Here is a 15070-nt window from a genome sequence, read left to right on the forward strand (position 1 = left end):
GCTGCCACTTCTCATTTGGAAATACCATTACCCATTAGGACCAGGGCATGTTGGCAATCTACCAGTTGAGATAGTCAGAACTGGCTATTTTCTAAGTTGACATGAAGGCAATATCAATCAGCCAAGCTCCTACGAAGGCTCAGAGAAAAACTGCTATTAAGAAGTTTATCTTCCAATTGGAGGGAAAAAACACAGGTATTTATAGCAATATAAGTCCAGATATAGGTGTAGACAGATGAAGTTGACACAGGAGGCAGATCTGGGAGGGTGACACTAGAAGGGAAACCCAGAGGATACCTGATAGGACTATAGGCATGGTCATTATTTTTTCCTGTTACTCTCAGCAAAACTATCAGCACCTATTTCAATTATAAAAGAATCTTATGGTAGCTAATGGGAAAAGGAAATCCAAGGAGTCAACCAGGTGATGTGGATGGGGCGATCTAGAAATCTGGATTGAACAAGCCCTAGGGTAACAATCAACCCAATTCACTTTAACAAACTTCTCCTCTGTTGGCTTTAAACAGGGAGTCAGACCTCATTAACTTGGTACCACAACTACAGAATTCATGATAATTGGGACACAGTTTACCTTCAACTGGAGGGAGGGGGTGGGGAGGGAACAAGAAAGGATGAGTGGGAAAAGGATAGAGATGCTGATAATTTAACAGCATTCTCAGATTCATTTTCACCACTTGCATATAACTGAAATTAATTATTTTGATTTTTATGCATTCCTTAAGAGTAGATCGAGTAAGAATAATTAGAAAACAGCATTTACTTTTAAAATTTATATTAAAAATTCAGATTTTTTAATCTAATTCAGCCTGACCTTTTAATCATTGTGATGATTCCTTCTCTGAGCAAACAAAATGCACAAATGCCTATAATGTGACCCAGTGAGAAGACCCTGATTTACTGACTCAGCTTCTCCCCACCCCCGATGCATCAGTTCTTTATTCAAGAAAGATTTACTCTGTTACCTTACCCCTTTGGGACCATAAAAATGTTAATCAGTGACCTCCATTAAAGAGAACAAATATCTCAGAAAATACTTATTCATTATATGAGTAGATTAAGCTGGATAATCAACCTCACAAATACCAGACTGGCTGTGATTTGTGCCCAAAGAAGGGTAGCTCCATTTCTGATTAATGGATGCCAGTGAAGCCCATTTCAGTATTAACTCTTTCTGAGCCCAGAGGAAGTCTCTGAATGAAGGTCTCTTCATTTTGGTCCATCATTGATATAAAAATAACTACCGTAGTTTTTTTTTTTTTTTTTATCATTTCCTTGGCTCAAAATTCAGATCCCCCGTGAAATACAATGCTGGCCAAATTCATTTCAAATGGGAGTCAGTGTCTCTGACGTCAAGGTGTCCTAAGCATGGATCAGCCACCATGAATGCTGATAAAACCCCACAATCCTTTCTGGGCTATCCAGATTGCTGACCAGGCACTGGTGAGCTCTTCTGGGCTCAGTGTGGATTGAGGCATTTCTTGGCAACACCCTCTGTTTAGACATTCCAAATTAGATTCTGTTCCATCATCTTATGGGGCATCATATTATATGGCCCAATTCCAAGCTTAAGAAATAGACCTGAAGTAGCAAAATGTGGCTCCTTCCTGTGCTGATTTAGGCTCCAGTCTTGGTCAGTGAGCTAATGGAGAGTTGTCCCATTGAATCATGAGGTCTGATGGATTCTGAAACTCACTGTTCCCTGTAATTACTGTCAGTGATCCCTCCACCACTGTCAATCCTAAACTATCCAGGCCTCTTCCCTTGGGTCAACCTTAGCCATGCCCTTCAAGGAAATTTCCATAAAAGCCCCATTCAAAGGCCTGGAGATCTTCCACAGGTCTTCTGATACCCCACTTTAGATCTGCTTGCCCTCCTTCTCACTAGATTTCCATTTATTCAAAATTTTAGCAAAACAATAAAGTCCAACCTTTTGGAAACTGCTCATACTGCTAGTCTAATAATCTCAGTGTTTTCCACAAACAAATATTTATGTTTCTCTATAGACCTGTGAGGTCACTATTCTTCAGTTTGAGCTGGCACATCAACAGTATTATTAATTCATCACAAATCTGAAATTACTAGGTACCTAACCGCATACCCCATGATGAACCACGACGTCCCACTTCAGAATTCATTTGTTAAAAATTCACCTTGTTCAACAGAATGATACTGTATGGTGGGGTTAGTTGCAGAGTTGAAAGACCTGACTTCAGTCCCTGACTTTTTCCCTTCACTTGATCAGAGGAAATTCACCCTAACTCATTGGAAGTGTTCTCTTCTGGAAAGTGAAGGAAGGGGCATCCAGTTTCCACTAGTATTCATTCAATGTTGAAATTCCTAATCCAGTCATTTAAAAAGTTGTTGGAGAGGTGAGTCAAATCATTTAGACCACCAGGATCACCACCACCACCACTACGAACAAAAACAAGCATTATCCCCAGTACACCCCGATCTCATTTAGCAGAGCAAATCACAATGCATAACTTCTCCATCTCTGCAAATCTTCTACTCAACATTCAGGAGTCATTCCTATAGGTCGATCAGCATGCTGTGCACCCTGTAAGCTGTGAGCCCATCTGGTATTTTTCTCTCTGGCACTATGAATGATGGATCCACTTCTTGTTCTCGCCATAAATTTCCTGGGGAGTAGTTTCACTTCTCTGCCACTTCTTTTCCTTCATTGTCCATAATGGGCTGAACCACCTTTTACCCATCATGTGTCTCTCAAAGTTTGATTCTTCAGAAATTATGGGATTTATCATTTGGAGCCATAAAACATGACTGGGAGAATATTTTTAACAACTTTGCAAAAACTGCAATCAAGCCTACTGTTCACTTGTCCCTCTTTAATTCTGGGGGCAGCTCACTGTCCATCTATACTTCCTGCTCACAATCTCTGCACTGATGGCTTCATGGAAGAGTTTTCTCCAGCTGGCAGGTTACATCTCTTCAATCCTTCTTCCTGAGGATCTTGGCAGTCCTCTGAGGCTGAACACATCAGCTGAAGGGCAACAACATATCTAGGGAAGCACTCTCACATGCAGACTTCTATGGGGGGGTATTCTGAATGATGCTTCATGGCTTGGATCACTGCTTAAAGATCTTTCTGATTACCTCTATTAACAGATTCTGTACCATCTTAATCAATGCTAGGAAGATACCAAATGGGAAGAGACTCTGACAGAATTTCACTCTCCCAAGTCAAATTTTTTAATACTCCAACCTAACAAAGTATTACATTTTTGATCTATTACAGTGAATAGTGACTTTGAAAGTACACCATGTGCAAAATGACCTACAAAGGTCTGCTTGTTCCACTCTCCTCTATTCTTCAAGGAGATCTGGATTGAATATATGTTTAGATCGCTCAAGGTTTTATAGGGATGAGAAAGTATATAGGTCCATAGCTTTCAGGCTCTGCTTGATCACTTATTTGGGGAGTACAACTACCATTATCTAATCCTTTGCTATGTTATGATCTCTTCTCTTTCAAATAGCTTGAAAATCAACTGTTCATCGCTTCATTGTTAGGTTACAGACCAAAAGGATTTCTTTGTATTGGTCCAGCTGCCTCCCAGAGCCCTTGGCTTTCATGGCACCATTTTCAGACAGCTTCTTAAGAACTGAAGTAAAGCCCAGAGGAACTGGTCACATTCTTGTGTTTGACTGGAATGGATTTGAAAACACACCGTCATCTCTGAGTGAGACTGGAGGGACTTTGGTTCTCAAGGGCAAAGCCAGTAAATTCTAGATTAAGGCAGATACTCCCCAGCTAGGATCAGGATTTAGGCTGAACTAGGATTCTGTTCTCCAAGGACTAGTTGAGCCAAGTTGGGAAGATGTCATCACCAGATGGGCTCATGACTATGCTAAATCTTAAAGAATCCACCTTGTAGAGTGACTAAGTTAAGTCCAAAATGCTGAATCATGAAATCCTGTGGATCTTCTAAGTAAGACAAACCTTGCTACTATTTCTCTGGCTCTTTAGAGATGCCCAAAGTGCTGTCCCTATGTTACTGCAATTGATCCCCTATCAAATGATAAACAAAACAAAACTAGGGAAAATCAATGTTCTAGTTATTTTAAAAATATAGTAAAGGCAGAAGGCCCAGAGGGTTTCTTACACAAACAGCCTCATAATTGTAAACAACAGGAAAGGATGCCTGTGGCCATCAGATGTATGGAATAAGTACTGGGAAGGGGATTGAGTTTTGGCCTAAAACATGTTTATGTGGACTATTTCCAAGGCTGGGTAATGAACTTGCAAGAACAGCAATTTATTCTTGTGAAATTCTATAAAGAACAAATTACCCAAGTCCCATTGTTATTTGTAAAATCAGGACAATATAAAGGTTGGAAAAAATGGACCTCTTTCTCAGTATCTTCAAAGAAATTTGAACTCAAAGGCATTATTTGATTATTGCTAATAAGGAAAAAAAGTAGATATCTACACAATCTCAGACATGGAAAGAGACTCTGAGGCTCCAAAGTTCAACCTGTACTAGAAAAAGAATCCTTTGACCCCAGAACAAGTGAGACATCAATGAACCTTGGCTTGAAGACCTCACCTGAGAATGCTTCACAGAGTCAGTGTTAAGAGAACCCCTTCTTTCTCTGAAGCCTAAACTAGCCACAGGCCACATTCAAACCAGGGTTCCAATTGTGGCCTTAAGGGGCCAAACAGAAGAAAACTCTGGATCTTCTATGATCCATGAAGGAACAATGTCCCAATGAATCATGAGCCAAACTCAGTCAATATGGGCAGTTCCTGGAGCCCTCCCGCCCTCTTCCAGCCTTTTAGCAGATCTTCCTGGCTGGCATGCATGCATTAAGCAAGCAATGAACAAACATTTCCTGAGTCATTTGTGCCAGGAGAGGCAATGTGAGGGGGTGGGGACACAGTGACAAAAATAAAATACTTCCTTACTTAACAGAGCTTACAAAATAGTAGAAAGAGCAGTTACAAGTAATTGTGTGTGCATGTACATGTAAACATGGATAAATACAATACATGTTGACACACAAAGGTATATGCAGAGTCACTCAAGGTCCATACTAGATGGAATTTCAAGGAAGAGGGAAGCAGACACTCCCAGCTGAGATCTCAGCAAAGGTCTCATGAAGAATGGGAAATTGCTTCTGGGTCAAACTTTGAAACCTAAGACTCCAGGAAGTAGAGAGGGAGAGAAAGAGGCATGGAGGGGAGCCTTATGAGGTCAGTGGGAGAAGGGCAAGGGGCAGGAGAAAGGTCAGTTTTGCTGGATAGTTGAGGGAATGAGATCTAGCTAGGAGCCAGGCTGTAAAGAGTTTTATATGACAAATATGGAGGTCTCTAGGAACTCCAACTGTAACTACATGGCCAGAAGGAAACCAGGATTCGTCATCATCATCACCATCATGATCATCAATGACCAAACTAGCATTTCTATTGTGCTTTAAGGTTGATAAAGTGCTGCCCAGGTAGTATCTCACTGGATTTTCATAACAATATGGGAAGGGGGATTTGCTATTACCATCATTTAATAGATGAGGAAACTAAAATTGAGAGGACTCAAGTGAGTTTTCCATGTCTCATAACTCACTGGTATGTATTTGAAAGCAAGATTAGAACTCAGATATTCCAGTTGAGATGATATATATTTTGGAGGCAGGTGCCAACTGAAAAGAATGTCTCATCTAAAGAGGTCTTGCCCCCACTGGCATAATTAGTGTCTGTCTTTTGCTGAGGGAGGTCAGAAACAGGTTTCTCTAAGGGTCAGACAGGAAGGACATAGCATCACATAACTGCAAGGAATGAATCTTTTCCCCACACTGGTTCTTCCTTAAGGGATAAGGCTTTAGACTTCATGATTATTTTGCTAGAGTTTTCTGCTCTATCTTCCTTGACTAACTAACCTGCACCCTAATGATGGTGAGGTCCTTCACCGTGCTGGCTGACCTCCTCTGGTTGCTGGTTGACTTATCAGTTCTCCAATATTTCAAAGTTTCACCAGTGGGTTGTAATTTCTCTTGCTATGAGTAATTGCCACATCTAACACTGCTTTATTAGCAAGAGAAGATTGCTGAGTCCAGACTTCAGAATACTTTCCAAAACCAATGGTCGGTTGCAGGTACTTGCTAGCAATGTTCATGATGAATAGCCTGATAGGACAAATTTATTCAGACACACATTTTTCAGTCATGGCAGGGAAAATGCTGAAAAATCACCAGTAAATTGCTTTTAGCAAAAATGTCCTCTCAGCTTTCCCCCATATGCAGACCTTCTTCAGGTAGAAGGCAATAGACATTGAGAAAGACTCACAGAACACAAGAAGGAAAGAGATGGAGAAGGGAACTCTGGAGCTCTCATCCCTTCTATGAGGGTTCACCTTTGGGTCTTTCTCAAGGGCCTGCAGCCCACTGCCCTTCCCTGAATGAGGGGAGATGTTCCCTAGCAAGAGGTACCCAGCCCTACCTCCCCAACTGAACCACCACATCTATTGGAATACTCTTACTCTACCATCACCTGTCTCACACAGGAAGCCACTTCTCTCAACCCCATCAACATGCATAAACCAGGTTACATTTCAAACTCTAGATCAAATGATTACAGATGGAGCATGAAAGGTTTTTCCATGCCACCTAGCAGAACTGACTCATTTTATAGATGAGGGGAAAAAAAAGGAAGGTTATATAATATGCCCAAGGTCACACGGGCAGTAAGTAGTAAGGGCAGGAATTTCAAGTAGACCCCCAAAACAATGTGTATTTTTCTAATATATCAAAGTAACTCAAAAAAAGAAAAAAGAAAAAGAAAGATGACAGGGGAGGGGCCTGAAAGAGACTTTGGTCCAAATCATAGCTAGAATTAATAGTGTAGCTCTGAACAAATCACTTAACCTGTCTGGGTCTTCAGTTTCTTCCTCTGTAAAATGTATCAACACAATCAAGCATTAAATACCTCATAGGGTAGTTGTACAGATGGAAAAAGTTTTAGAGATAAACCTTGAAGGAACTCAGGTGCCTCCCTCCCTCTGCACAAATGCCCCTTTCTTCCCCTTCAGCTGGCTGATCTCTTTGGGCTTCATCACTCAAGCTTTGACCTGTGTTTTTGTTTCTGGACCAACAAACATATGATGGAAACAACTGAAGCTTTTCAATGTACCAGTGCCACATATTATATTTCCATGATTTTTTGCTCCCTTTTTAGAGTCCAAGAAGAAAGACCATAACAAAGATCAGTCTCAAAGGATTTCTCACATCCCTAATTTTATATAGCAGAATCTCCAGACATTGTTAATTTTCATTTATCTTCCAAACTGTTCACTGATTAAGTTGTTTATGTCAGAACTTATAAAATGCTTAATTTATCTTAGTCATAAAATAAAATGTTTGTTTGTTTGTCTTGGTTGTTGCTTTTTAAACATCAGGCAAACATCCAAACTGCTGGAAATTTTACTTGACCTTCTAGAAACTCATGTTCTGAGAACACACACACACACACACACACACACACACACACACAAAGAAAAAGAAAAAAAACCTAATGTGAATAACTAGTCCTTCATCTAAGAAGCTGCTGACAGAACCCAATCCTCCACTGGAAGCTCCTTGAGTGCAGGGGCTGCTTTGAAGCACTGGGCCTGGGACATGTGCCCATGAACTCTCGGACTGGCCTCTACTGTAGCTGTTGCAGGTTTTGTGTTTGGCTTCAATCCCCTTTCTCAGGAGAGCAGTTGGATTCTCCCCAGAGTCCTCCCCATGCAGCTCGGGGAAGGTATTTTGTTTCATTCTAGAGAGAGATGGAGCAAGGATTTAGACCTTTTCCCACCCTAACCCTATGATCATCCCATGCATTTGGAAATAGCTGGATTGGAGTTTGAAACCTGAGTTCAAATTCTCGATATAGTTTGTCCAAAACATTTTACTTTACTCTGCTTCAGTTTCCTCACTGACAATGAGGACTCAATTCAACTGTGAAAGGATTTACTAAAAGCTTACTGGGCATTAGAGACATCCTTTCAAAATGGGGAGCTTGTGCTAAGGAACTTTGGTGCCTTAAACCTCAACACTCCTGGCAGTTGCCAAGCTTTGTCACCAAGGACCTGCCATGTCTGTATATATCTTATTATCCCTGGGAAGCAGGTGTTATTATTATCCTCATTTCACAATTAAAGAAACTGAGGAAGAGTGGAGGTTAAGTGACGTGTCCAGGGTCAATCTCCCAGCTCCTCAGGGTCCATGGTAGGATCTGAACTCAGGTCTTCCTGACACAAGGCTCAGAGCTCTATCCACCACATCACCCATCGGTTCCGTGGTATTCCACCCAAGGTGCCACATGGGGCTTTGGCTGGCCACCTTGGCCTCAGATAGCCTACATGCCAACCAGGCAGGTTCAACAATTCCAATACCAAGAATGAGAGTTTTGGCTCTTCCAGAGATTTTTGTCATCCACAAAAGGAGGAAGCAGGGTCTTTGTTGAAAATTGAGACACTTAACTACATCTTCTTGCTTTAAGCTTAAACACTCAAGGAAGGTTTTCCATGTGCTCCAACATCTGGGAAGCTGCCTCATAAAAAGACGGCATATTTACCCGGCGGGTATTCCCTGAGAGGATTTGACAGCCACCTGCAGCCTCCCAGGCTCATTCCATCTACTCCCCAGGATGAATTTGCATGATGAACACAAAGCCTTCAGATTTGGGGGGGGGGTGAGGTGGGGAAGAGGTATTTAAGTATAGAAACTACCACAATTGTTTTCATTTTATAGAGTTATGGGTGAAAATATGAAAATTTATTCTTTCAGGAAAAAATCCTGAAACCCACAAAAATGTTATTTTTTTCAAGACTCCTCAGCCTTCTAGTCCATTTCACAATGTGTATAAACTCCCCAAATAGTTCCCCTTTCTCCATTGCACCATATTGATCAAGAGAACTTGGTATGACTAACATCCCTCCATATCTTACCATAATTAGTGATTTGAAAGAGCTCCAACACTCTTGTTTTAGAGGGAGAGGTGGAAAGATGTGTGGACTCTGAAGTGAGTACTCAGATACTCTGGTACACAGAAATGGTAATGTTCTTAGAATCCGAGGACAAATTAATCATGTCATGTTCAAGAAAGAGGAAAGTCCAAGTGGAATAAATAGCATTTGGTAAACCATCTGTTTTTTTTAAGGAAGTCATATATGAAATGATAATTTCTGAAGTAGAACAAGGAATATCAATAGCCTGTCTGATAAATGAATTAAAGTGGGATTGTCTAATGCCATGAAAAGAAAGATAGTGTAACCCCAACCCACCCCCTCACCCCCACCCCGGCCCCCAGAAAGCCCACGTAAACACGATGACTGTAGAGACATTTGAGGCCGGCCAGCTCAGTGTTCTCAGCCAGGCTGCTTCTCCTTCACAATCAGGCTGGTCTCACCTGGGAATAGTGTGTGGTTCTTGATACCTTCCTCCAAAGATAAATGAGTTTTTGCTGATTGTGTCTTACCCCCTGCCCATTCCCTCTGTAACTGAGTCTCTGTGTTGTTTTTAAATACAGGAATCATGGTGAGTAAGGAACCTGGCAAATGCTTACTCACACCTTCAGAAAGTGAAGTGGAGCCAGCAGCTTCACTGGCCTTGGAGATGCGCTATGCCCTGGATGCCAATCGGCAGATTAAGAAGAGAAACAAAGCCCTTCAGGTGCGCTTTAAAGACATCTGTGAGGCCCAGAGTGAACAAAGGGACAGACAGCTCGCTGCTGGGCCTCCGACCGACAGAAAGGAAACCAAGCCCATCTCCTATAAAGCGGCTGCTTATCGCAAGTATATGACAGTGCCTGCCCGGAGGTCCATCCCTAATGTGACCAAGAGCACGGGAGTACAGACTTCCCCAGATCTGAAGAAGTGTTACCAGACATTCCCTCTGGATCGCAAAAAAGGCACTCTCATTAAGGGCAGCCAGGCAGTCAACACTTTCAAGGGTCAAAACAATGGATTTCTATTGGATGTCCAGGATCAGAGTGATGGGCAAAACTCAGGGGAGGCTGCTCAGAGCAGCAAGACAGTTGGGGAGCAAAAGGCCCGGGACTCGATAGCCCAGTCTGATGAACACATGAATGCCGTTGACCGGGCTCCTAGTGACTCCTGTTTAGAATCCTGTAAAAACCCTGATCTGTACAGCTGTGTTAAAGGCCCTCGTCTTCAAAACTCCACTGACCCGGCTTCTGAAGAGTCTGAACACCAGCCATATGACAAGGCAAAACAAGACAAAACACTGCCAGATGTTGAGGATGCCCATCCATCAGCACAAGGCAGAGTGTTTAAGACCGAAGTAGCGACTGTTTATTTACCTGCGTCTGGTTCCCAAGCCACTGAGCCTACCTTGCCAAACTCTGCAGCAGAGAGTGAATGGTCCCTGTGCCCAGTCATAGAGGAGGAGAGAAAGAGAAGTGGGCATGTGAATGGACTCCACCCCCAGGCAGAAAATGCCCAAGCCTGTCCCACACAAGCAGAGTGCCCATCAACTGAATGTCATGAGCAGACCCTTCAGAGAAATGTCTCTCCGATCGACGAGAATCTGCCTTGCCAGACGGCCGTGGCGGTGAGTGAAGAATGCCGTGAAATTGTGCCTCACACAGAAGTAATAGACTTGAAAGCACAGCTTCAGATGATGGAAAACTTGATCAGCTCCAGCCAGGAAACGATCAAAGTGCTACTGGGTGTGATCCAGGAGTTGGAAAAGGGAGAGGCTCATCGGGAAGGGTATGTACAAACCAACATGTATTCTACGGGTCTTACTCCTGTGATTACTGTACAATATCACCCTTCTCAGATCCATGTTGCATTTTAAAAGCCCCAATCAATAAGGAAGCTAAGGGGCCACTTTCTTCCACATGGTTATTATGCCTGCATTTTTTTATTCAGGGATCTGAAATGGCTAGAAACAATGGCATAATAGCGTTGAAACTTGCTCATTTGTCTGTCTTTTTAAAAATTTGATTGTCCTCATATATGCCAAATGAATTGTTTTTCTTTCTTCTTATGCAATTAGGAACTTGGGATTAAGACAATGACCTTATTTACTATATATACACTAATACGTATGCCCCAAACCACCAGTTCTAAAGTAACGATGAATTTCTCTGTAAGGAATCACATTAAAAAAAACACAAATGCACAATTCTTATAGTGCAGTAGGAATTAACATCTTGTGTTTCCCTTTCATTTGGTAGCCACAGCTCTTCTCACAATGTGTGTCCCATAGTAGAAATTGAGAAAATGTTGAATGCACAAGAATTTTGAGGCTGTGCTTCAAAACTACATGAGACACAGTAATATATTTATTGAAAGTCTGATGCCATTTCTCCAGCCAGTAATGTGGAGGAGACCATAGCTCTTTGACAGAAAGGCAATGAAAGTGAGCTTTACAAATTAAGCAGAATAGCCAAAGAATGGAGTTAGTGGGGCATTATTGATTCTTCTCTGTCAACATGATCTGGGAAAACTCAACTCCATTTGGTATCTTCTATAATTTTATAGTCTAGTAGAACTCTCCAGGAGAGACTTAGTTAATCATTGCAATGGTTTCTAAGCACATGGGAATTCCTTGATAATAACAGTACAAATCTTGAGCAAGTTTTGATGACACCTTGAGCTATTGTGATGGCAGGAACACACATGGAAAGATGTGGTGTGTTATGGGCAAGGAAAGAGAGCATCCCTGGTTAAAAGAAGGAGAATGTAAGCTGCTTGCAGTCAGTCACTATTTGGCTTTCCTCTGGTTATGTCTAGAGTTTAACAGAATACCAGGTCTTAATAAATGTTCAATGGATTAAATCAAATTTAACAAGTAGCACTGGGAGAGAGATCAATCCTTGGGGAAGGCTAAAAAGGAGGAGGAGAAGGAGAGAATAAGAGAGACAAAGGATATACCAAAAAAAGTGAGTTGGTTGCTGAATAAGGAAGGCCATAGAAATTCAGAGAAAAGAAACCTTGGTGGAAGAGAGCATTCAGGGGAAGGAAAGTTAGGATTAGACACATCATTACACAGCCCAGGCTTGGGAAACATTCTTCCTATCCAATCCCTGACCGTAGCCCCATTGTCCTGAGGCTAAAAAAAAGATGAAATCAGAATCATGGTTGAAATCCCACTTTCAAAACTTAAGATTAGAGATTCAGAGTTAAAAGGAACTTTCGAAGTTATGTATTCTTCAGCTAAGCAGTGAGGTCAATGAAGCTTAGAGAGGTCCAGCCCCTTGCCTAAGGTCACAAAGATAAATGGCAGAGTTAGGATTGAAACCCAAGTCCACAGTTTCCAAATCTTGGGCTTTTCAATTACACAAGGCTATCGATGTGGACGTATGTGATGTAGAAGAGGTCAATGGCTGTGGAGGCAGATGTCTGAGCTTTGTGGCCCAGGGCTGCCACTTATATTGTATAGGAACTGGAGTAAGTCCAAAGGACTAGCTTGTTCTCTCCTTTTCTTCACTACCTACATCTGTAAAATGAGGAGAATCATTTCTGTGAGCTATTATCTCACGGGAATGATGTGATGGAGGATCAAACTCGATTGTATATTGAACATGTTTTCAAAATGACTTTAATGAGCACGTTTTTCTATGTCTCCTAAATTACTCACCCCAGATCACAGAACCTTCCAGCCAAGCCTTAGGACAAAAATAGTGCCCATAATAAAATAGACCAACAGATTTTTGAGTAGAAAAGAAGAGGGACTGTGCACCCATGCACACATAGTGAGTTTGGGGGTGGAACAACTGACTAAAGAGAGGTTAAATTTGGAGAATGCAATACAGCATGCTCCAGTACTTCCAAATTAGAACTCTGACCACATTTTTCATATATAAACACTTGAAGTAGGAAGCTTTATCCCTGGAGTCTGTATTCAAGATACATTATGAGATCAAAGTCTTAAGTGGACCCAATCAAACAACCACACACTAGATACAGGATGATGCTAGCAGAAAATCTGGATATTCATCGAACAAACTCTTAGTAAGGGTCTCTTCAGTGCCAAGAACTAGAAATGCATTCAGACGCCCAAATCGCCATCATCCTGCAAATTCTGGACTTCACAAACAGATTGTTAAAGCAGAATCATTTCTAACTTTTGCTTCTATGGAAAACAGACTGGTGCATGTGCTAGAATGAGTAGCAGCAGCAGGAGCAGGTCCCTTTACCAGAGATGATCCCCAGACAGAGATTTGTCCAAGGCCATAGAAGCTGTACAGAGCAGAGCCAAGATTCAAAGGCAGAGCCTTCGGATTCTAAGTCCAGTGACTCTGCAGTGAAACTAAGCTGTCAGTGGGGCTTGATGGACAAGAACAGGCAGCTTAGCACAGAGAGCCAGAAGCTCAGGCTCAGAAATGCCAGGTCTGCCATTTCTGCACCATGAACAGAGACAAGGACGTAGCTGGCTATCACAGAGGTAGATTTGTGTTGTGAACTTTTAACTGAATTCAAGAATTTAAGTTACTTTTAATTTTGTAAATAAATTGCTACATATATCTTGGGGAAGGATGAAAAACAAAGCTTAAAGCCACCATACTGGGGCTTTCTTCCATTACAAATGCACTTGCTCTCCTTGTTCTACTCAGGTTTTTCATTATTCCTCCTTTCTCTAGTCTAATTTAGCATGTGAAACAAAGAATTAAAGAATCTTTTACCCTGAAAATTAATTGCATTCCAAAAAAGCAGCATTATCCCCAGTAGAAATGGTCTGGCTCAACAGGGAGTGAGGGGACCCTCGATGTTTAAGAAAAGGTTATAACTTGTTAGAGGGTTGGGATCTCTCTCTAAACTCTGGAAGGTTGCAGTGAGTGACTATTAGCTCTGGGATCTTGGGCAAGACGTTTCCCATTTCAGGGGCTCCCATGTAACATCAGAAGGTGCCAGGCCTTCTCTTATGTTTTCTCCCTTCTACTTTTGGTAATTTGGGGGGGGGTTAATTACTTTTTGTAATTTCCTGAATGCTCATTCCATAGCCATTTTGAAGAATAGACTTTCTCCAAGAAGTCCCAAAAGCTCTAGGCATTTTGGTCATTGATCACAGAATTAGGTTCATTCAATGAAACTGAACCCTTACTATAATTCATGGAGATTGGGTGCAGGGGGATACGAAGACATTTTTGTCAGTTCTAGGGTAAGCAGGACAATAAATAATGGTAAGGACAGCATGAGCTAGGCAGGGTATAGTAGGACTGGAGTGAAAGGACTCAGGTTCAAATCTTGGTTGAGTTTACTACCTATGACTTTGGATAAGTCATAACCACCACAGGTCTTTTGTTGCTTCCTTTAGAAGTCTTCAAAAACCCTGAAAACCCAAATTAGGATGTCAGAGACACTTCTGTTTGACTCTATTTTGTTTTTTTCCCCCTGCAAAATAAAGGGATGGATTCCTTCAGATCCTAGATAGGTGCTTCCAGTGCAAGCGTTTTGGTTCTACTTGGATACCCTGCACATGAGATGTTCTAGTCCATAAGGCTATGTTGGGAAGACTGAGCCATGAACTTGCTAAATTTGAAAGATGGTGCAGCAGGTCATCCCAGAAAGGAGGAGAAAGTGGGCAAGAAGGACAGGAAGAGAGGTAAAAGTTCTAAAGTTTAGTAGTCTTCTCATGATATTAGTGTTAGGACACAAAGTCTGAGCCAGAAGGAACTATAGGAATGATCTACTTAATCCTTCCCATTTTGTAGTTGATGAAATAAAAGGACTGTGGGGTGAGGGAGAGGGGGAAGAGGAGGACAAGGGAAGTGAAGGGATGGACTTCACCAAGTTCATGTAGCTTGGACAGAAACAGAGCAGCAAAAATAATCTTAAGTCCCCAGACTCCAAATCCCGTTCTTCCCAGCCTTGTTTTCTCCCTTAACTGTCCTTTCAGAAGTGTGATTCAGATGAGATTGTTAGATACTTCTCTTCCAGGGAGGCAGCATTATGTATGGATAGACAGCTGGCTTCAAGGTCCACTTCTGACATGTTTGCTGGGGCTAAACAAGTTGTCTAACTCCTCAGTGCTGGAGGCAAATCTCTAAGAGAATAAATTGGGGGATAGTAATTGGCTTATT

General features: G+C 41.8%; 2 protein-coding genes across 5 annotated transcripts in view; one reads left to right on the plus strand and one right to left on the minus strand.

The window, feature by feature from the left end:
- The window catches only part of DOCK1 (dedicator of cytokinesis 1), a 519930-nt gene that overhangs the window by 274093 nt on the left and 230767 nt on the right, over positions 1-15070 (minus strand). The window lies entirely within an intron of this gene.
- Positions 9553-15070, plus strand: part of INSYN2A (inhibitory synaptic factor 2A) — a 50294-nt gene continuing 44776 nt past the window's right edge. Inside the window, exon 1 of the mRNA XM_074232177.1 lies at positions 9553-10751. Within this exon, the coding sequence (XP_074088278.1) occupies positions 9553-10751 (1199 nt within the window). The remainder of the gene's footprint in view (positions 10752-15070) is intronic.

This window comes from Macrotis lagotis, chromosome 4 (genome assembly GCF_037893015.1).
Source record: "Macrotis lagotis isolate mMagLag1 chromosome 4, bilby.v1.9.chrom.fasta, whole genome shotgun sequence".
In the NCBI taxonomy this organism is placed as follows: Eukaryota; Metazoa; Chordata; class Mammalia; order Peramelemorphia; family Peramelidae; genus Macrotis; species Macrotis lagotis.